The sequence below is a fragment of the Salmo trutta genome, chromosome 16, assembly GCF_901001165.1.
Source record: "Salmo trutta chromosome 16, fSalTru1.1, whole genome shotgun sequence".
NCBI lineage: Eukaryota > Metazoa > Chordata > Actinopteri > Salmoniformes > Salmonidae > Salmo > Salmo trutta.
The window spans coordinates 30,785,966-30,810,161 of NC_042972.1; the positions used below are offsets into that span (position 1 = coordinate 30,785,966).

Here is a 24,196-nt window from a genome sequence, read left to right on the forward strand (position 1 = left end):
GCCCCACTCATCATAAATCGACAACAGATATTTGTACTTCTCTTTCTCAATCAATATATAAACAAATGCAATAATACCAATGTCGTATATCTTTAGTGAGATAGTTGGCATACACTCTGATGCCACATACTTGGCTGAATTGTAGGACCTGCAAATAGAAAATTCCACTTATCATTTTAAAACCTGAGTCTCCTTTCTTTCTAACATTCTTACAGTTTCAACAGCCACACAGTCAAGCTATTGGTAGCTTATGTGAAAGAAATGTGAAGCAAAATTTACAATTTAGAATGTGTTTAATCAAAATTATTCAGTAGAGAACATGCATCTTATTGATTCTGTTAAAGGTGATATAATCTTGTTGAAGCAGTACAATTCTCTTTTCTATTGTACAACATCAACTAGTTTATCAGCAGGCACACAATACACACACACACACACACACACACACACACACACACACACACACACACACACACACACACACACACACACACACACACACACACACACACACACACAATACACACACAATACACACACACACACACACACACACACACAATACACACACACACAATACACACACATAGACACACACATAGACACACACACACACACACACATCTGACTGTTTAATATACTGTATATTAATTCAGAATTGGGCTCTCCAACCCTGTTCCTGGAGAGCTACCCTCCTGTAGGTTTTCGCTCCAACCCCAGTTGTAACTAACCTGATTCAGCTTATCAACCAGCTAATTATTAGAATCAGGTGTGCTAGATTACGGTTGGAGCGGAAACCTACAGGATGGGAGCTCTTCAGGAATAGGGTTGGAGAGCCCTGTGTAGACAGTATTGTCCTACAGGTGCTGCAATGTTGTTAGAGTAACTCGGGTGTTTATGTCATGTGACCGAGAAGCCACTGTCCTCAGCATCTCAAGATACATTCGCTATGTTAGTCCTGGTCATGCCATGGCTGCCAGCACTCTATTCCCTCAATGAACAGGCAGCTCTCTGCCTTCCAACGGAGCCAGAGCTGTCACCCAACCATGCTGCAGCTATCACAGAGCCTCTAATGGCGCTGGTTGCTCGTAGCATGTCAGGACTCAAAGGGCAAGACGGGCAGGGCGGGGCCCAGGGCTTCGGGCAGGGTGAGGGTAACGGGGGTTGTCTTGGGAAATATGAGGACACCAGGACTGGTCATCTGGTCTGGCATATAAAAAGGGTGCAACATTTCATCCAAACACATGTAAACACTGTGGTGGGTGTGAGTCAGTGGTGGCTGGTGACACTTTAAATGGGGAGGACAGGCTTACAGTAATGGCTGGAACAGAATAATGGAATGGTCTCAAACACATTAAAAACATGGTTTCCATGTGTTTGATTCATTCCATTGACTCCATTTCATTCATTATTATGAGCCGTCCTCCCCTCACCAGCCACCTCTGGTGTGAGTGTCTAGACCTCTTTGCGCAGGGCCACTTTCACACTGCTGAAGATCTTGCCCAGGGCTTCAAAGAAGGGGTCACAGAAGGTCTGGATGCAGAGGGAGTAGATACGACTGATGCACTGTGACTCGATCAGGCAGCTCTTGATGCAGGGCACCACGGCCCAGATATGACAGAACGAGATGCAGGCGAAGAGGAAGCCCCAGAGCAGAGCCACGGGGATGCCGAAGATGGCTGAGAGGATGCGGTAGCACCAGTACTTGGACACGGTGAAGGTGGTGTAGCTGAGCTTCCACACCCCATCCAGACTGTGTGTGCCGTCGGGCTCTGCGATTACATCCTCAAACTCTACCTGCAGGGAAGGAATACCATGGACGACGTTAGTGAATTCTCACTGATGAAAGGAAGTCTAGTGTTTTCTGAGTACCTAACACCAGGGCCATGATTTAATCAACGACTTGTTGTCAACAAACCCATTGCACTGTCGACAATATGCCTTTCGACGGTAATTTTCATAATATTCACGGAAAAGTCATGGTAAATGCTGTGAATGTCGGTACAAGTGTAAATTCCCTTTTAAAGTCAAGAGCAATGCGCTTGGCAACAGTGCACCCTTGATTGAATCCCTGCCCAGTTTCCTCACAAATCAATGGTTATGATTATGCAAAAAGACATGCGTTATTGTGACTTAACGATATTACTGTTATCATTAGTAGTGCCTGGGATACATAGTGGATGAAATAAACACAACTATACCTAGGACCTATACCACCCTTAAATCTGTTCTGTGTACTGTGCAAACATTGCCACACGAGGGACACAGGTAGTTCTTATAGACCACTAGCAAAAAAGCCTCCATTTACATGTTGCTTATGAGTGCATTTCACACTACCTTGGATTATGATTGGATTGTAAAGCTTGTATGAATGACCTGCTTATTATAATGTGTGTGTCATCATTGCCCATCAACTGCATTATACGGAAAAAAAACTAAACAACACTTAAACTTCAACCAGTAAACATACCCTTTGCTAACTTTGCTACAGACTATATCAATGAGCGTTAACTACTGAATCCAAAATAGGTATTTGGTAAAGATCACAACTAAATATACTCTTAGCAACTGCTCAAGCAATAACCAAAACAACATTGTAAGCGTATGAGAACCCCAAAAACTTGTTTTGTTTAGAAGTAATAACTACAGTATGTAAATGCGGTCTATGTTGAATGGACGCAGATGGTGATGGCTTTCATTCTGCCTCCAAAAGTCAGTGCGTGACGTCATTGTGTTGTGTACCGAAAAGGGGCCTATATCTTTGTTTATTTATGAGTGATGAGAACCCTGTCAACTTTCACCCTCATATGGTATTGTTTGTTACTTTGCATTTATCTCAAAAATTTGCTCAAAATGTCCCACAGTTTCGCACTATTGATGAATATGCATAGTCCAAACTTTTCTCAGAGGACGATTTGGATAAAGTTTCTGGAAACCCAGAGTTTCTTCACGTAAAATGCATGTCTATGATGGCCCAGTTTGTAATTGCTTGTTGTATTCAGTATCCAACACCTGGTCCTTACAAAATCCTGACTCACTGTTGCATAGACATCTGAATGGTAATTAACTTGTTACACTCAACAGATGCCTAACACATGTAAACCATTTTCTAGAATTTGAAATATTACTACTGAATCACAGTCTATTCATTTTAATTAACACAACTTTAAAATTGGCTGTAGGCATGCTTTCCAAACTGAAAAGTGGTGCATGCATATGTATTTACCCCCTTTGCTATGAAGCCCCTAAATAAGACCTGGTGCAACCAATTACCTTCAAAAGTCACATAATTAGTTAAATAAAGTCCACCTGTGTGCAATCTAAGTGTCACATGATCTGTCACATGATCTCAGTATATATACACCTGTTCTGAAAGGCCCCAGAGTCTGCAACACCACTAAGCAAGGCACACCACCAAGCAAGCGGCACCATGAAGACCAAGGAGCTTTCCAAATAGGTCAGGGACAAAGTTGTGGAGAAGTACAGATCAGGGTTGGGTTATGAAAAATATCAGAAACTTTGCTCACCCCACAGAGCACCATTAAATCCATTATAAAAAATGGAAAGACTATGGCACCACAACAAACCTGCCAAGAGCGGGCCGCCCACCAAAACTCACGGACCAGGCAAGGAGGGCATTAATCAGAGAGGCAACAAAGAGACCAAAGATAACCCTGAAGGAGCTGCAACCCTGAAGGATGGACAAAATTCCCAGTTGTTAGATGTGCCAAGCTTATAGAGACATACCCCAAGAGACTTGCAGCTGTAATTGCTGCAAAAGGTGGCTCTACAAAGTATTGACTTTGGGTGGAGGGTGAATAGTTATGCAGGCTCAAGTTTTCTGTTTTTTTGTCTTATTTCTTGTTTGTTTCACAATAAAAAATATTTTGCATCTTCAAAGTGGTAAGCATGTTGTGTAAATCAAATGATACAAACCCCCCCCAAAATACATTTTAACAACAAAATAGGAAAAATGCCAAGGGGGTGAATCCTTTTGCAAGCCACTGTAAGTCATGAAAATACTGAGCTATAGTATACGCTGAAAGAAAATGTTTAACAAGTCAAACTTTTTTTCTCTATAAAAATATATAAAATATTTCTCTCAAAAATATTGACACCCCGAAAGATTCTTAGAAATAAAGTAGTCAAAAGTTTAGTATTTGGTCCCATATTCCTAGCATGCGGTGACTACGTCAAGCTTGTGACTACAAACTTTTTGGATGCATTTGAAGTTCATTTGGATTGGGTTTTAGATAATTTTGTGCACTATAGAAATGCTAAATAATGTATTGTGTCATTCTGGAGTCACTTTTATTGTAAATAATAGGTTTCTAAACACTTCTACATTAATTAATGTGGGTGCTACCATGACTACAGATAATCCTGAAGGAATCGTGAATAACACAGAGGGTCAAAGATCACACCCCCAAGACATGCTAACCATTACCAATAACAGGAAAGGTTAGCATGTCTTGGGGGTACATTACAATCTTTGACCCTCTGTAATTTTCTCACTCACCATTATTCACGATTCTTTCAGGATTATCTGTAATCGTAGTAGCATCCACATTGATGTAGAAGTGTTTAGATACATGGTTTACTCTTATTTAGAAATAATGTCTCTCCAAAATGACTCAATACATTATTTAACATTAATTTATAATGAGCACAAAATAATCTAAAACATAACCAAGATGAACTGTAAATGCTTCCAACAAGTTTGATGCAGTCATTGCATGCTAGGAATATGAGACCAAATACTAAACTTTCGATTAATTTATTTATACAAATCTTTAGGGGTAACAATTTTGACCCCTACCTTTTTGAGAAAAAATACATTACCTTCTCTGAGCAATTATATTAGTATAAAATAATATAATTTCCCCCCAAAAATGATTTGCATACAATATAGTTTAGTATTTATGTTTTTTATTTTATACAGTCATTATTGCTCATCTTCATCAATAATTTCTGACCCCACTGTACATGCTATACTTAACAGATGACTCACTCAAGTCAATAAACGTTTTTCCATACACCCTGTTTAGCCAGGCAGTAGACTATCTTCTTCCACGCTCTCCTGAGCTCTGGGGAAATGTAGCGCATGATAGATATTACTGTATGTAAACATGACAACAAACACAGGAAAAGAAGCGATAAAGCTCTGAAAAGAAACCACCTCATAATATCCCTGTCTGTCACAGCCCTTTAGCCCCATTCCAGAAATAAACCCTGGGTGCCGTGCTGGGGCACCCAGGAATAGGCCTGGGACTATTTTGGGACCTTCATGGCAGCAACACAGCAACATACTGAAGTGTACAGTGTTGGCTTTAAGTTTAGACTTTAGACTTAATTTTAAAGGTTTAAAACTTGTCTTTCCTTACTTGAGGTAAAAAGAGTTCAACCTGTAGATTCAGTGTGTGTGTGAGTGGGTGGTGTCGTCATGGTTTACCTACCTTGATCACATCCTCATTGATCAATTTAGGGTCTCTGTTGATCAGGTCGATCTCCTTGGTGTGGCTGTCTTTCACAAATTTCTCCTCATTGGTGTTGTACTGGTACTGGTCGGCCATGGTGGGGCCGTGGGCCTGGGCTGGGGCAGAGGCAGGGAGAGTAGTGGGGCGTGGAGGGCTGGGGCAGAGGACAGTGAGTGTGAACCCACTGAAGCAGACTGCAGGCAGCCCCCTCAGTCACACTGATCCTCCCTGTTACTACTGTGACGACACGGCTGAAATTCCAGTGGACAGCTGCTGCCCCCACATGCGCACACACAAACACACACATTCATGCACACACACACACACACACACACACACACACACACACACACACACACACACACACACACACACACACACACACACACACACACACACACACACACACACACACACACACACACACACACCTAGACTCACACACCTAGACTCACACACCTAGACTCACACACCTAGACTCACACACCTAGACACACACACACACAGCAAAAGCATGTCTTAAAGGGGACCCCATGGCCGTGTCAAATTTCACACTGGGCTGTGGGGTCAGCAGGGCAGGGCTTACATGGTAGCATGAATTTCCACTCTAGGGTGATGCAGTGATGACTCTCCTACTCCTGCTCCCACTAACACCAACAGTTCACTACAGTACCATCCCCACTGACCAACAACTTCCAGACAGGAAGAATGTAGGACTTTGTCATAAACAGAAATCCACTGTATTATGCTTAGTCAACAAAGTATATGTGAATGCATAGAACATTTTCAAAACAAGATACTTAATTGATACATATTGGATTTACCAGATCATTCATCATTCATCCATGTTTTGTTGTTGTATGATTTGTTTTTGTTTTTATAGAGGCCAAAAGTAATTGAATGTTGTTTGACTATGTAACAGTCCTCAGCCCTCTGGTCACTAGCACAAGGTTTATGTTGTAATCCCAGCTTGGTGTCTTTACCGCTTCCCTTCATTCATAAAAGGTGAACGTGATCCTCTCTCTGTATCCTCACCGGTCATTGAAGTAAAACTCGTCCACCTCTACTCATCCATGTATTGATGAAAGCACAAGAAAGCATACTGTAGTTCAGCAGGTGTTGACGCATACCTACATTAACAATTAGAAACATGCACTTTACATATGCATCTTTTGGAATGTAATTACTTTTAATAAGCAACGGATGATGTGCAGTTCAGCCGTGAACTGACCATCATTATACAATGTCAAATGAGTTTCAGCTAGCCCTGTAGGCAAATGCCCTGTTGAGGTGCTCATTTTCAGTCATCAGTAAGCTGTCACCCACTGTGATAAAAAAAATATTTTATTGAGAATCTTGTCCAGCTTTATATTGATAAACTACCGCTGACATTGAAAATGTTACAGTTAACAAGCTGTCAGTGACATATTATACAACTTCCTTTATGTCTATTAACAAATTCTATGGGCTGTACAGCGAGCAATTAGAATAAAAAATAAAATGACATTTTAATTTATGAGTCAAGCCTCACTGGTGGGAGAACACTGTGCAGTGTGTCACTGTCTCAATACGTCCACTATAAAGTATTTCATTGACCTATGGCATATAGCTGGACAGCACATAGTAGTGAGTCAGTGCCAATGTATTTTGGGAAGACTAGTTACTGTAAAACGTAATAATAATGTTCATAAATAATCATCAATAAAATATGAATAGATACTACTAATAAAAGTGCTGCTGATTGAGGTAACCACTGTTTATTTAACAGTGGTATAAGTTGATCATGCTGAGACAGGGTGATGCTGAAAGTTTTTATTAAAAAGATAGGCAAGGAAGCAATGAGGGATGTACAGGACACGACAATTCCACCTTGATATTCCAGATATAATAGATATAGGCTATATGCCCTTTTAGATTAAGTATTGAGAATAACTGTATATGTTTGTAAATATACAGTTCGTTTTGAAATGGGATTGTAAGGGAATCAAACCTTTAATTATTATTATTATTTACATTTAAATGTTTTAATGTACCTAAATGGTTGGTGCTGTATTTTAAAGATAGCTTCCACAACACTACAGTGGCAATTCCATTGCAAAACCAGACAAAATAATACAATAAAAAAAATACAATTCAACACAGTTGAATCAATGTATGATTATGTATGTCTCTGTAGCAATCACCCTTTATGATATTGTCTCTAAGTATTCGACTTAAAGTCAACTCAAAACAGTTTGTGTGCAAAAGAAAATCAGAGTATTGGCAAAATCCCTTTGCACTCTCTGTTTAGACTCCTCTACACTATGAAGTACGAAGTATCTATCTCACAAGGAGAGTGTTGGCGGTGTTGACTTTACTGGAACAGCTGATGTCATCAAAGCCTGTTTTATCTGCAGAGGAGAATGTCCTTGTGAGTCTCAGGGCAAGACAGAACAGAACAAGTGGGACCATAGAACATCTGGAAAACCAGGGAATTCATTCAATTTTCCTAGAATTTTGCAACCCTAGTTAGTAGTAGCTGATTTCATTGACAAATCAAAATCAATATTAAATTAGAGTACTTTGGAGACAAGAAATTGGGTGTTTTATCCCATGTCTCCCGTCAACCCAGGCACATCCATCTTCTACCAGGGAAAGAGCATACTCAAACTCGTCATTGTACTGTAGGTGATAGATACTAGGGATCCACCTCTTTGATGGCATGCATTCTGTATGAAGAAAGCAAGAGCATGTCATTGACTTCGCATAAGCCTTTATTATTATTTGTATTATTTATCATCCTTAAAAGCTCAACTAACTCACCAGTGCATTTTGTATCTATTCTGTATTATAAGCCCACACAAATGATCTCTACTTCTTATGGACATCATCAGTTTTAGTGGTATTTTAAAGTGGGTATTATAAAGTGGGTATTATAAAGTGGGTATTTTAAAGTGGGTATTATAAAGTGGGTATTATAAAGTGGGTATTATAAAGTGGGTATTATAAAGTGGGTATTTTAAAGTGGGTATTATAAAGTGGGTATTATAAAGTGGGTATTGTAATGTGGGTATTGTAAAGTGGGTATTTTAAAGTGGGTATTATAAAGTGGGTATTATAAAGTGGGTATTTTAAAGTGGGTATTATAAAGTGGGTATTATAAAGTGGGTATTATAAAGTGGGTATTTTAAAGTGGGTATTATAAAGGGGGTATTATAAAGTGGGTATTGTAATGTGGGTATTGTAAAGTGGGTATTTTAAAGTGGGTATTATAAAGTGGGTATTATAAAGTGGGTATTTTAAAGTGGGTATTGTAATGTGGGTATTGTAAAGTGGGTATTTTAAAGTGGGTATTTTAAAGTGGGTCTTATAAAGTGGGTATTTTAAAGTGGGTATTATAAAGTGGGTATTATAAAGTGGGTATTTTAAAGTGGGTATTATAAAGTGGGTATTATAAAGTGGGTATTATAAAGTGGGTATTATAAAGTGGGTATTTTAAAGTGGGTATTATAAATTGGGTATTATAAAGTGGGTATTATAAAGTGGGTATTTTAAAGTGGGTATTATAAAGTGGGTATTATAAAGTGGGTATTATAAAGTGGGTATTTTAAAGTGGGTATTATAAAGTGGGTATTATAAAGTGGATATTGTAATGTGGGTATTGTAAAGTGGGTATTTTAAAGTGGGTATTATAAAGTGGGTATTATAAAGTGGGTATTTTAAAGTGGGTATTGTAATGTGGGTATTGTAAAGTGGGTATTTTAAAGTGGGTATTTTAAAGTGGGTCTTATAAAGTGGGTATTATAAAGTGGGTATTATAAAGTGGGTATTATAAAGTGGGTATTTTAAAGTGGGTATTATAAAGTGGGTATTATAAAGTGGGTATTTTAAAGTGGGTATTATGGCCTCGAGATGGGAAAACTGGGTCCATAAACCAACAGAACCACAGTGACTCTCGACCCCTCCTGTCTCAGCCTCCAGTATTTATGCTGCAAAAGCTTATGTTGGGGGGCTCGGGTCAGTCTGTTATATCTGGAGTATTTCTCCTGTCTTATCCGGTGTAGCGCTTATCTGTATAGCACTTCGTGACATCGGCTGATGTAAAAAGGGCCTTATAAATACATTTGATTGAAATACAAATGTTTTGATTAACTAGTTAAAGATGAGTAAGCAGATTTGACCTCCTAATATGAAAAATAAACTTATACAGTATATACCACTACCAATATATCCCATAGTAGAACAGAAACAATTTTGGTCCCTCTCACATGCATATTATGTTGAGATGATGACACCAATGCACAAAAAATAATTTCAACTGGGATCTTTCATGATTTACAGTGTCAGCTCTGTCCAACTGCTTACATACCCCTATAAAACGCAATACTCTCTCAAAATAAATGTATCATCTGATTTAGGATTCCTTACAGTTGTCACGATCAGTCATTGCATCCTATATTTACTTGTTGCATAAACAAGACCATAGATACATTATGATGATATGGAAAAGAGGGAGGAAGGAGAGGAGGAAAAAGAAGCGTTAGCTAAGCAAGCAACAGTAATAGCAGTGTATCACTATTGTAAGCCTGTTGCAATTTATCTCCATCAACAGACTGCTGTCCAGTAGCATGCAAAAAATACTGTATTGAGTCAAGTGAAGTGTGTCTTTAGGGAAGAGCAGTGGCTTGATCATGTTCCCTGTACCAGTTCCCTTTGGGCAGAGAGGCAGAGAGTGGGAGAGATGGAAATAGGGGGTAGGAGAGAGGAAAAGGGAGTGGTGGAATGGGATCAGAGTGTGGTCTGGGGTCTGGTGGGCTGGGGGTCGAGGCACGGAGAAGGAGGAGGGATAGAAATAGATCCCTGATTGTCACGGAGGGCATGCCTGTGTCTCCTGTGTGTGTCAATGCTGTAAACTGCAGTGGGTCCTGACTGACAGACTGAGACAGACAGACAGACAGACAGATGGCACCCCCACAGATAGACCTCATGGGAGTGAAATTGACTGTCTAAGACTCCTAGATGTTTTGACGTTGATGTTGACTTCTTTACTGAACAGTACGGTCCACCAGACAACTTAAAAGGGTTTCTTACAATCCCAGAGAAGTTGAAGAATGTATCCCTGTGGTATAGGCAAGGTTCACTGCAATTTCCATTGAAAATGAACTGTATCACAAAAATAGTTGCTTCATAAGTTTGGCCCTTTCCCCTGCTGTATCTTTGCACAGCTCCTAGCTCCAGAAAATGGTAGTGTATGCATGCTAAGGGTCAGAAATACCAATGATTAGTACGGTAGAGTGCATTAACATCTCACAACAGCTGTGCGGTGCTTTTAAAGTTTACATAATTTGAATTGCTGGGGCAGCTATAATTGCCTAAGTCTATTTAGGCTCCAGAGGCAAGTCAGTAGCTCCTTCTGTTTTATCAAGCTATGGTTTAGAGATGAAACTGACTCCAATGAACCAATAATAGTTCTAAATTTGTATTTTGTACTAAAATAAAAACATAAATTATATCCTTTTTAGATACTGTGTAATATAATTGAACAGATTTACTAAATAAATATGACAAGTTCTGCTTTTCAAAATTTGTCCTTTGCAGAGTAAAGGTTGCAAAGTAGTTTTTTCTTTGAGAATAAGACATGACTGCAAACAACCAGTGCCAATGTCGTGTGCTTCAGCCCAGCCCACTCCCTCCACCCTCCCTCCCTCCTTCCCTCCACCCTCCCTCCACCATCCCTCCACACTCCCATAGAAGGTGGCAAAGCCCAACATCAGTCCCTGGCTAGTCGGATGTTGATGCTACCACAGCACTTTCCCATACTCTTAAAGAAGGGAGTGATGGCGATGTTTAACAAACTGCTCCACACGGTCTGAACCCAGTGCATGTTGATCAGGAAGAGCTGCATACAGGGCATGATCAGCCTGGGGACGGACAGACAAACAGACAAACAGACAAACAGACAGACAGACAGACAGACAGACAGACAGACAGACAGACAGACAGACAGACAGACAGACAGACAGACAGATTGAGCATTAACAGGCCAGTGCAATATCTTTTAAAGCAAGTTTATACTATACACAATGCACTGAAACAACAGGCGCATCATTCAACTCCATCAAGCACCAACTGAAAACATTGAATGGACCACATCAGAGGAGGTCAAAGGTGAGAGGACCCACCAGATGTGTAGGCAGCTGAGGACAGCGAAGAGGATCCCTGCTACCAGAGAGATGGGCACAGCCAGGAGGAGGGAGATGAGCCGGTAGCACCAGAGACGGGACACTTCAAACAGGGCGTGGCTCCACAGCCACACCTTATCGAAGCTCCGCACCGAGGGGGGCTCGGCTATCACGTCCTCAAACGTCACCTCAGGAGACACAGAGTACAGTCAGGGCATGGCCTGGTGCGAGCTCTCTTTAGAATGGGACTTTAGTGAAGTTCTATGTATAGGGATGGTCAGAATAAGGAGGTTGGGAGGTTCTCAAATACTTTTTATTTTTTATTTATTTAATGTGATGCAGAGAAGCCACAGACATGAACTTAATCACACTCACTGCAATAACCACATTACAATGGGACTGAATCATTACTTATAATATGGTCACGGTGCGAGATGAAAAACAAGGTATAGCTCAAACTGTGTCCACATGAGGTCAGCATCGCTCAGCACACCAGTTTTCAACATCAGATTCCACTATGTTGGATGCCAGATCTCCCTCTCTATTGCCTTCAGATGTATGTCCAGCTTACCATTAAAGCTATGGGGTTTGAGATACATGAGTGCTTATCTCAATAAAATCCTAGCCAGTTAATCCATACCACTGAACATTGTATGCATTGTATAGACATTATCTAACAAGTTTACCATTAAAGGCTCATGTCGTACTGAGAGCTCTATGTAGGTAACCCAAATCCTTCCCTATCTCAACCATAACATTTCCAGAGGATCTCAGAACATCAATACGTGATTATATCCATACTGTCTCTCTTATGTCATCCCTGTGTTTTAACCTCCCCTTCCCCTATCTGGAAGTCAACAGACAGGGGATGTGTGGTATGTGGAGTATTTGCAAGCACACGCAGTGCTTTTATCTCCCACAGAGTGCTCTCTGTCTGTATAAACCTTCACATTAACTCGCTGTTTACCGGGCTGTGCAGCCGTGTGTGTCAGTTACCTTTAGACACTTGTTGACTCCCCTTGGGTCCCTGTCCTTCACCAGAGGCCTGGTGTAACTGTGGATAGAGATGGAGAGTGAAACAGAGTCATCCTCCTGGGCTGGTTCCTCTGCCTCTACCTCGACTACTTCCTCCAGTAGTCCCTCTGCTGTGTATCTGTCTGGAGGGATCCCCAGGGGTGGGACCCACAGAGGAGTCTCCTGCTCCACTATGTCCTCCAGGTCTAGCCTGGTCTTGGCTGGCGTATGTCCCGTGGCCATGGTGTGTGTGTCTCAGAGGCATGCACCTTCACTGGGCTGGGACAGAGGATGAAGGCGGGGGTCGCTCTGGAGGTTGACCACCATAGACCAATCCTACTCCTCTCACCCCAGCAGCCCAGTCGCTGACACCCCAGTGGGACATAGTGGACTGGTGACTGCGTCTGTGCATACTCCCTCAATGTGGAATTCCCAAATTGGCTTTCACAGGCCCATAACGCATGACATTCTACAACTGACAGGTCAAATGAAGGAGCTAATTTTGACCTGTGTGAGAACTTTCCTAAAGTAGGAGCTGTCCTCCACATTGTAATTGACAGAGTAAAATTAGCGAATTATATACAAAAAATATCTGAGGCACACATGTTGATTTGAGTCCATTGATAACACTGTGCTAATTACAATGATGTTGGTAATGCTGCTTCATCCTGCAAAACATATTTTGCCGGATTTTAAGACACAAAATACATAGTGAGACAATGATATACACTATATACACTGCTCAAAAAAATAAAGGGAACACTTAAACAACACATCCTAGGTCTGAATGAAAGAAAAAATCTTATTAAATACTTTTTTCTTCACATAGTTGAATGTGCTGACAACAAAATCACACAAAAAAATTATATGGAAATCCAATTTATCAACCCATGGAGGTCTGGATTTGGAGTCACACTCAAAATTAAAGTGGAAAACCACACTACAGGCTGATCCAACTTTGATGTAATGTCCTTAAAACAAGTCAAAATGAGGCTCAGTAGTGTGTGTGGCCTCCACGTGCCTGTATGACCTCCCTACAACGCCTGGGCATGCTCCTGATGAGGTGGCGGATGGTCTCCTGAGGGATCTCCTCCCAGACCTGGACTAAAGCATCCGCCAACTCCTGGACAGTCTGTGGTGCAACGTGGTGTTGGTGGATGGAGCGAGACATGATGTCCCAGATGTGCTCAATTGGATTCAGGTCTGGGGAACGGGCGGGCCAGTCCATAGCATCAATGCCTTCCTCTTGCAGGAACTGCTGACACACTCCAGCCACATGAGGTCTAGCATTGTCTTGCATTAGGAGGAACCCAGGGCCAACTGCACCAGCATAGTCCCGTGTAGCTCAGTTGGTAGAGCATGGTGTTTGCAACTCCAGGGTTGTGGGTTCGATTCCCACGGGGTACCAGTACGGAGAAAAAATATATGAAATGTATGCATTCGCTACTGTAAGTCGCTCTGAATAAGAGCGTCTGCTAAATGACTAAAATGTAAAATGTAAATGTCTCACAAGGGGTCTGAGGATCTCTTCTCGGTACCTAATGGCAGTCAGGCTACCTCTGGTGAGCACATGGAGGGCTGTGCGGCCCCCCCAAAGAAATGCCACCCCACACCATGACTGACCCACCGCCAAACCGGTCATGCTGGAGGATGTTGCAGGCAGCAGAATGTTCTCCACGGCGTCTCCAGACTCTGTCACGTCTGTCACATGTGCTCAGTGTGAACCTGCTTTCATCTGTGAAGAGCACAGGGCGCCAGTGGTGAGTTTGCCAATCTTGGTGTTCTCTGGCAAATGCCAAACGTCCTCCACGGTGTTGGGCTGTAAGCACAACCCCCACCTGTGGACGTCGGAGTCTGTTTCTGACCGTTTGAGCAGACACATGCACATTTACGGCCTGCTGGAGGTCATTTTGCAGGGCTCTGGCAGTGCTTCTCCTGCTCCTCCTTGCACAAAGGCGGAGGTAGTGGTCCTGCTGCTGGGTTGTTGCCCTCCTGGTAGCGCCTCCGTGCTCTGGACACTACGCTGACAGACACAGCAAACCTTCTTGCCACAGCTCGCATTGATGTACCATCCTGGATGAGCTGCACTACCTGAGCCACTTGTGTGGGTTGTAGACTCCGTCTCATGCTACCACTAAAGTGAAAGCACCGCCAGCATTCAAAAGTGACCAAAACATCAGCCAGGAAGCTTAGGAACTGAGAAGTGGTCTGTGGTCCCCACCTGCAGAACCACTACTTTATTGGGGGTGTCTTGCTAATTGCCTATAATTTCCACCTGTTGTCTATTCCATTTGCACAACAGCATGTGAAATTTATTGTCAATCAGTGTTGCTTCCTAAGTGGACAGGTTGATTTCACAGAAGTGTGATTGACTTGGAGTTACATTGTGTTGTTTAAGTGTTCCCTTTATTTTTTTGAGCAGTGTATATACAAAAGTATGGGGACACCCCTTCAAATTAGTGGATTTTACTATTTCAGCCACACCCATTGCTGACAAGTATATAAAATCGAGCACACAGCCATGCAATATTCATAGACAAACATTGGCAGTAGAATGGCCTTACTGAAGAGCTCAGTGACTTTCAACGTGGCACCATCATAGGATGCCACCTTTCCAACAAGTCAGTTTGTCAAATTTCTGCACTGCTAGAGCCGCCCCGGTCAACTGCAAGTGCTGTTATTGTGAAGTGGAAACGTCTAGGAACAACAACGGCTCAGCCGCAAAGTGGTAGGCCACACAAGCTCACAGAACGGGACCCCCAAGTGCTGAAGCGCATAAAAATCGTCTGTACTCAGTGGCAACACTCACATCCGAGTTCCATACTACCTCTGGAAGCAACGTCAGCACAAAAACTGTTCGTCGGAAGCTTCATAAAATGGGTTGTCATGGCCGAGCAGCCGCACATAAGCCTAAGATCACCATGCGCAATGCCAAGTGACGGCTGGAGTGGTGTAAAGCTCGCCGCCATTGGACTCTGGAGCAGGGGAAAAGCATTCACTGGAGTGATTAATTATGCTTCACCATATGGCAGTCTGAAGGAAGAATCTGGGATTGGCGGATGCCAGGAGAACGCTACCTTCCCCAATGCATAGTGCCAACTGTAAAGGTTGGTGGAGGAGAAATAATGGTCTGGGGTTGTTTTTCATGGTTCGGGCTAGGCCCCTTAGTTCCAGTGAAGGGAAATCTTAACGCTACAGCATACAATGACATTCTAGATGATTCTGTGCTTCAAACTTGGTGGCAAAAGTTTGGGGAAGGCCCTTTCCTTTTTCAGCATGACAATGCCCCTGTGCACAAAGTGAAGTCCATACAAAAATGGTTTGTCGAGTTCGTTGTGGAAGAACTTGACTGGCCTGCACAGAGCCCTGACCTCAGCCCCATCGAACACCTTTGGGATGAATTGGAATGTAGCCTGCGAGCCAGGTCTAATCGCGTGGTGTGTGGTGTGGGGACTGTGCTTTGTGGTGTGGGGGCTGTGCTTTGGCAAAGTGGGTGGGGTTATACCCTGCCTGTTTGGCTCTGTCCGGGGGTTTCATCGGATGGGGCCACAGTGTCTCCTGACCCCTCCTAAAGTGGGTATTATAAAGTGGGTATTATAAAGTGGGTATTTTAAAGTGGGTATTATAAAGTGGGTATTATAAAGTGGGTATTATAAAGTGGGTATTTTAAAGTGGGTATTATAAAGTGGGTATTTTAAAGTGGGTATTATAATGTGGGTATTATAAAGTGGGTATTGTAAAGTGGGTATTGTAAAGTGGGCATTATAAAATGAGTATTGTAAAGTGGGTATTGTAAAGTGGGTATTTTAAAGTGGGTATTATAAAGTGGGTATTATAAAGTGGGTATTATAAAGTGGGTATTTTAAAGTGGGTATTATGGCCTCGAGATGGGAAAACTGGGTCCATAAACTCAACAGAACCACAGTGACTCTCGACCCCTCCTGTCTCAGCCTCCAGTATTTATGCTGCAAAAGCTTACGCCAGGGGGCTAGGGTCAGTCTGTTACATCTGGAGTATTTCTCTTGTCTTATCCGGTGTCCTGTGTGAATTTAAATATGCTCTCTCTAATTCTCTCTTTCTCTCTTTCTTTCTTTCTTTCTCTCTCTCGGAGGACCTGAGCCCTAGGACCATGCCTCAGGACTACCTGGCATGATGACTCCCTGCTGTCCCCAGGCCACCTGGCCGTGCTGCTGCTCCAGTTTCAACTGTTTTGCCTGAGGCTATGGAACCCTGACCTGTTCACCGGACGTGCTACCTGTCCCAGACCTGCTGTCCCAGACCTGCTGGAACCCTGACCTGTTCACCGGATGTGCTACCTGTCCCAGACCTGCTGTTTTCAACTCTCTAGAGACAGCAGGAGCGGTAGAGATACTCTCAATGATCAGCTATGAAAAAGCCAACTGACACTTACTCTTGAGTTGCTGACTTGTTGCACCCTCGACAACTACTATGATTATTATTATTTGACCATGCTGGTCATTTATGAACATTTGAACATCTTGGCCATGTGCTGTTATAATCTTCACCTGGCACAGCCAGAAGAGGACTGGCCACCCCTCATAGCCTGGTTCCTCTCTAGGTTTCTTCCTAGGTTTTGGCCTTTCTAGGGAGTTTTTCCTAGCCACCGTGCTTCTACACCTGCATTGCTTGCTGTTTGGGGTTTTGGGCTGGGTTTCTGTACAGCACTTTGAGATATCAGCTGATGTAAGAAGGGCTATATAAATACATTTCATTTGATTTGATTTGATCGCCCAACATCGGTGCCCGGCCTCACTAATGCTCTTGTGGCTGAATGGAAGCAAGTCCCTGCAGCAATGTTCCAACATTTAATGTAAAGCCCTCCCAGAAGAGTGGAGGCTGTTATAGCAGCAAAGGGGGACCAACTTCATATTAATGCCTATGATTTTGGAATGAGATGTTCATTGAGCAGGTGTCCACATACTTTTGGTCATCTAGTGTATCGCAGGGCATATACAAGTGTCAGACATTGAATTGCTTCAATAGATCCACACCCAGCATGATTCACATGGATGTGATGTGATTTTGTTGTCATCGCCTGGTTGAACAGCACAGGAGACGGAGCTGACGCAGTATGCCCTTCAGTATGCCCTTCAAAGTCTTGTAATAGAGCCATTGAAAGTGAGATAGAACGTATGGCTTTATAGCGCTCTCTGCTGGCCAAGACCTTGTACTCTGCATTTGTCTATTTAGTAGCCTATGAAACATTATTGCCAAACATGCAGGGTGAATTAGAATTAGTTTCCTCACACATCTTTGTCTGCTGTACTGTACCACTACCCATTTCTGCTTACTGCAGACTTGAGTCAAAGTGTAGATAAATATACAGACAACAATCATCATCAAATAAGCTTTGACTTGGTGATATAGTGTACTGAATGGAGTGTCTTGATGGGTTGATTGGTTTTACAGCAGCCGTTCTGGGGTAGGGTTTTGAGACTGGATGGGATGACTGATGTGTGGTGAAATCATGGTGATGGAGTGTACCAGGCATCTTGGTGGGTGAGCCGCACAGACAGAGATAGAGATGTGCCTGCTCTTTATCACACAACAGAAATTATGTAGCCTAACTTTTTTTTTTAATGTCACCCATCTACACACAATAACACATAATGACAAAGTGAAACATGCTTTTCAGAAATGTTGCAAATGTATTGAAAATTAAATATAGAAATATCTCATTTACATAAGTATTCACACCCGAGTCAATACTTTGTAGAAGCACCTTTGGCAGCGATTACAGCTGTGAGTCTTTCTGGGTAAGTCTCTAAGAGCTTTCCACACCTGGATTGTGCAACATTTGCCAATTATTCCTTTCAGAATTCTTCAACCTCTGTCAAATTGGTTGTTGATCATTGCTAGACAACCATTTTCAGGTCTTTTTATAGATTTTCAAGTAAATTTAAGTCAAAACTGTAACTCCGCCATTCACGAACATTTACTGTCTTCTTGGTAAGCAACTCCAGTGTAGATTTGGCCGATTTGTGTTTCAGATTATTGTCCTGCTAAAAGGTGAATTCATCTCCCAGTGTCTGGTGGAAAGTAGACTGAAACAGGTTTTCCTCTAGGATTTCATAAATTTTTTATCTTTAAAAACTACCCAGTCCTTAACCATTACAAGCATACCCATAACATGATGCAGCCACCACTATGACTGAAAATATGGAGAGTTGTACTCAGCAATGTGTTGTATTGTATTTGCTCCAAACATTACACTTTGTATTCAGGAATAAAAGTTAATTGCTTTGCCACATTTTTTGCAGTATTACTTTAGTGCTTTGTTGCAAACAGGATGCATGCTTTGGAATATTTTTATTCTGTACAGGCTTCCTTCTTTTCAGTCTGTCAATTAGGTTAGTATTGTGGAGTAACTACAATGTTGTTGATCCATCCTCAGTTTTCTCCTATCACAGCCATTAACTTCTCTGGCCTAGGTGGGACGTGACCGTCCCACACTATTCAACAGCCAGTGAAATAGCATGGCGCGAAATAAAAAAATAGCAAAAATATCATAATTTCAATTTCTTAAACATATGACTATTTTACACCATTTTAAAGATACACTTCTCCTTATTGTAACCACATTGTCCGATTTCAAAAAGGCTTTACAGCGAAAGCAAAACATTAGATTATGTTAGGAGAGTACATAGACAAAAATAACCACACAGCCATTTTCCAAGCAAGGATATATGTCACAAAAACCCAAAACACAGCTAAATGAAGCACTAACCTTTGACGATCTTCATCAGATGACACTCCTAGGACATCATGTTATACAATACATGTATGTTTTGTTCGATAAAGTTCATATTTATATCCAAAAACAGCATTTTACATTGGCTCGTGATGTTCAGAAAATGTATTCCCACCAAAACGGACGGTGAATGTGCACATCAATTTACAAAAATACTCATCATAAACGTTGACAAAATATATAACAACTATTTAAAGAATTATAGATAGACTACTCCTGGATGCAACCGCTGTGTCAGATTTTAAAATAGCTTTACGGAGAAAGCACATTTTTCAATATTCTGAGTACAGACCTCAGCCATCACAGCAAGCTATACAGACACCCACCAAGTTCGGGGTCACCTAAACTCAGAATTAGTATTATTAATATTCTCTTACCTTTGCTGATCTTCGTCAGAATGCACTCCCAGGACTGCTACTTCCACAAGAAATGTTGTTTTTGTTCTAAATAATCCATATTTATGTCCAAATACCTCTGTTTTGTTCGTGCGTACAGAGCACTATCCAAAGGCATAACGCGCGAGCGCGGTACCAGAGACGAAAAGTCAAAATGTTCCATTACCGTTCTTAGAAGCATGTCAAATGTTGTTTAAAATAAATCTTTATGGTATTTTTAATGTAAAAATGCTGTAATATTCCAACCGGACAATAGCATATTCATTCAAGAAGAAAAAGAAGGAACGGTGCGCTCGCGGGATCGCGCATATCCAATCCCTTTGTCCCCAGGCAGTCCATTGATTGACTGAGCTACTATTATCTGCCCAGTGACAGGAGAATGCTGAAAGAACTTTCTGAAGGCTGTTGACAGCCAATGGAAGCCTTAGGAAGTGCAACGTGACCCCACAGACACTGTAGTTTCGATAGAGATTCAAAAGAAGAACTACAATTCTCAGACTTTCCTGGTTGGATTTTTCTCAGGTTTTTGCCAGCCATATGAGTTGTTATACTCACAGACATCATTCAAACCGTTTTAGAAACTTGAGTATTTTCTATCCAAATCTAATAATATGCATATTCTAGTTTCTGGGCCAGAGTAGTAACCAGTTTAATGTGGGTACGTTTTTCATCCGGCCATGAAAATACTGCCCCCTATACTTTAAGAAGTTAAACTATAACTTTTTTCAAGTCACCATTGGCCTCATGGTGAAATCCCTGAAATCCCGGAGTGCCCTTCCGGTAACTGAGTTAGGAAGGACGCCTGTATATGTGTAAAGACTGGGTGTATTGATACGCCATCCAAAGTGTAATTAATAACTTCACCATGCTCAAAAGTATATTCAATGTCTGCTTCTTTTTTTACCCATCTACCAATAGGTGCCCTTCTTTGCGAAACATTGGAAAACCTCCCTGGTCTTTGTGGTTGAATCTGTGACTGAAATTCACTGCTCAACTGAGGGATCTTACAGATAATTGTATGTGTGGGGTACAGAGATGAGGTAGTCATTCAAAAATCATGTTAAACACCATTATTGCATACAGAGTGAGTCCCTACAATTTGTTATGTGACTTGTTAAGCACATTTGTAAGTTATTTAGGCTTGCCATAATAAAGAAGTTGAGTACTTATTGAATCAAGACATTTCAGCTTTTATTTTGTATCAATTTGTAAACATTTTTTGTTTTTTAAATACACTTTGACATTATGGGGTATTGTGTGTAAGCAAGTGACACATTATTATATTTTTTTAATCAATTTTAAATTCAGACTAACACAACAAAATGTGGAAAAAGTCAATGGGTGTGAATACTTTCTGAAAGCACTGTAATCAAGTAATGTGTGGATAGAAACATTGAATTATACAACTACTAAGCTAGCAGGCAGCCCTTTGTGGCCCTCACCTTTGCCAGACACTACTCTATGTTATCTTTGTAGATCATCAGAGAGAGGGGCTTTGGGCCAGGACCTCCAGCTGACTACAGGTTCAAATAGACAACTCTGTCTGAATTTGCTCTTAGCACATTACCCCCTACCAGTTTTGGCACAGTGGATTCCCAGGGTGCTTTAAAGGGAACATCTGCTTTATCCAACCTTTAGACCCATTAGTAGATCTAAAGTGTGTGTGTCTGATCCCCGGATGCATCGGACTGGCATTTTAAAAGACATTTCAATAAATAATGTACATAAAGGTAGATAGACTCAGCGAAATGACATTGCCACAAGCAGCACCGCAGATATTGAGATGAAAGACTACACTCTCAAACCGTCGTACACAGTATCTTCGCATGTGCACGGGTGCACTTCACGTTGGTACAGTGTGGTAGCCAGGCCACCAAAACAGCGGAGAAGTTGTGCCTCGCGATCAACACTCTTAGTTGTTCCGGAAATTGACCTACTATGCTGTTTACTTAATGCATCTATGTCATATCGCTGAGTCTACCTTTAAATAAATAATTTAAACATGTTTTAACGGATGAAATACACTACATGACCAAAAGTATGTGGACACTTGCTCGTCGAACATCTCATTCCAAAATCATGGGCATCAATATGGAGTTTGTTGCCCTGTTGCTGCTATAACAGCCTCCACTCTTCTGGGAAGGCTTTCCACTAGGTGTTGGAACATTTCTGCGGGGATTTGCTTCAATTCAGCCTCAAGAGCATTAGTGAGATCGGGCACTGATGTTGGGCAATTAGGCCTGGCTCGCAGTCTGCGTTCCAATTCATCCCAAAGGTGTTCGATGAGGCTGAGGTCAGGGCACTGTGCAGGCCAGTCAAGTTCTCGACAAACCATTTCTGTATGGACCTCACTTTGTGCACAGGGGCATTGTCATGCTGAAACAGGAAAGGGCCTTCCCCAGGCTGTTGCCACAAAGTTGGAAGCACAGAATCGTCTAGAATGTCATTGTATGCTGTAGAGTTAAGATTTCCCTAGCCCGAAACATGAAAAATAGCCCCAGACCATTATTCCTCATCCACCAAACTTTACAGTTGGCATTATGCAGTGGGGCAGGTAGCGTTCTCCTGGCATCCGCCAATCCCAGATTAGTCTGTCGGACTGCCAGACGGTGACGTGTGATTCATCAGAGAATACATTTCCACTGCTCCAGAGTCCAATAGCTGCGAGCTTTACACCACTCCAGCCGACGCTTGGCATTGCACATGATGATCTTTGGATTCTGTGCGGCTGGAAACCCATTTTGTGAATGTCCCGATGAACAGTTATTGTGCTGACGTTGCTTCCAGAGGCAGTTTGGAACTCTGTAGTGAGTGTTGCAACTGAGGACAGACCCTTTTTACACACTACGTGCTTCAGCACTCGGCGGCCCGTTCTGTGAGCTTGTGTGGCCTACCACCTCGGCTGAGCCGTTGTTGCTCCTAGATGTTTCCACTTCACAATAACAGCACTTACAGTTGACCGGAGCAGCTCTAGCAGGGCAGAAATTTGACGAACTGACTTGTTGGAAAGGTGGCATCTTATGATGTTTCCAAGTTGAAAGTTACTGAGCTCTTCAGTAAGGCCATTCTACTGCCAATGTTTGTCTATGGAGATCGCATGGCCGTGTGCTCGATTTTATACACCTGTCAGCAACGGGTGTCACTGAAATAGCCGAATCCACTAATTTTAAGGGGTGAAGATCAAACCACATTTTATGAGTAATCAATGCAGAAATCCAGGTAATTCCAAAGGGTTCAAAAACTTTTTCTTGCAACTGTATTTGAACCCAGGTCTGGTGTGTGTGTTTGAGAATCTACCTCCCTGTTCTTACTAACTCATGGATCGGTCATACAACGCAGGTTACATAACAATACGCAAATACACCTGTTCTATGGCGATGCTATGTGACATTATTTGCTGGGAAGAATCCACCCTGAGCCCCAATCCAGATTAAGAGCAGTCATAAAATGAGTGTCATCACTCCTAGAGCGTTAACGTCACCAAGTAATGATTTCCATTGGACATTCACTCTCTCTTTCTCACTGGAACTGTGCCACTATATGTAGTCAGGTAGATTCAATCACTGAGAAGTCTCATGCTGGCCTGTCCTTTTTCACTGGCTTTATTCAGATGATAATAAGCTCTGTCTCTCTGTATGTCTGTAGCTATAGGCTGTGGGTTATGAGACACACAGCCTATGTAATGTGAAGAGCAGGTTCAGGCCTCTCTATCTTTCGCTCTATGCTCTCCCAAACTGGATCAAAAGCCTAGCATCCAGCACTGCAGCACTGCATCCAGCATTGTTGCTATGTGTCCCTGCCTACTGCCTCACTGCATTTCCATGGCGACAGGCACAGACGACATTTAAGGCATCCCTCAGATTCATGGTGGATGGTTCCATTTCTAAATCTCCATGTTGCTTTTTTGATGTTTTATACTAGTTTTGCCTTGTATCACTTGCATTGATATGTACTTGCACATGACATATAGTTTTTCACTGTAAGATGGTTTTAATTATTGTAATTATTAGAAAAGATAAATCCATTGTTGTTACTCTTGTAATTATGCTTTATTTAAATAATGTGTTAATGAGAGAAAGTAAATTAGAAGCTTTACATTCCCGCTGTACAATTTTATAATAGGAAAGTATTCCAATACCTTTTTTCCTGTTCATTGGAAACATGAGTAAACACGTCCATAAATGTTATTTCAGAATATAAACTGAGCAAAAAAAGAAACTTCCTTTTTTCAGGACACTGTCTTTCAAAGTTAATTCATAAAAATCCAAATAACTTCACAGCTCTTCATTGTAAAGGGTTTAAACACTGTTTCCCATGCTTGTTCAATGAACCATAAACAATTAATGAACATGCACCTGTGGAACAGTCGTTAAGACA

The 24,196-nt window shown here is 41.8% G+C and overlaps 2 protein-coding genes across 2 annotated transcripts; both read right to left on the minus strand.

Annotated features, from left to right (window-relative positions):
- Positions 1-681: 681 nt before the first annotated feature.
- On the minus strand, positions 682-5,692 carry LOC115150527 (caveolin-3). The gene is made up of 2 exons (XM_029693933.1): positions 5,457-5,692; positions 682-1,797 (listed from the first exon to the last, which is right to left on the minus strand). Exons 1-2 carry the CDS (start codon positions 5,571-5,573, stop codon positions 1,456-1,458), a joined length of 459 nt encoding a protein of 152 aa, XP_029549793.1. The 5' UTR covers positions 5,574-5,692; the 3' UTR covers positions 682-1,455.
- Positions 5,693-11,197: 5,505 nt separating this feature from the next.
- LOC115149866 (caveolin-2-like) lies at positions 11,198-13,011 on the minus strand. Its single transcript, XM_029692675.1, has 3 exons — positions 12,635-13,011; positions 11,639-11,826; positions 11,198-11,377 (listed from the first exon to the last, which is right to left on the minus strand). Exons 1-3 carry the CDS (start codon positions 12,893-12,895, stop codon positions 11,227-11,229), a joined length of 600 nt encoding a protein of 199 aa, XP_029548535.1. The 5' UTR covers positions 12,896-13,011; the 3' UTR covers positions 11,198-11,226.
- Between the last annotated feature and the right edge of the window lie 11,185 nt (positions 13,012-24,196).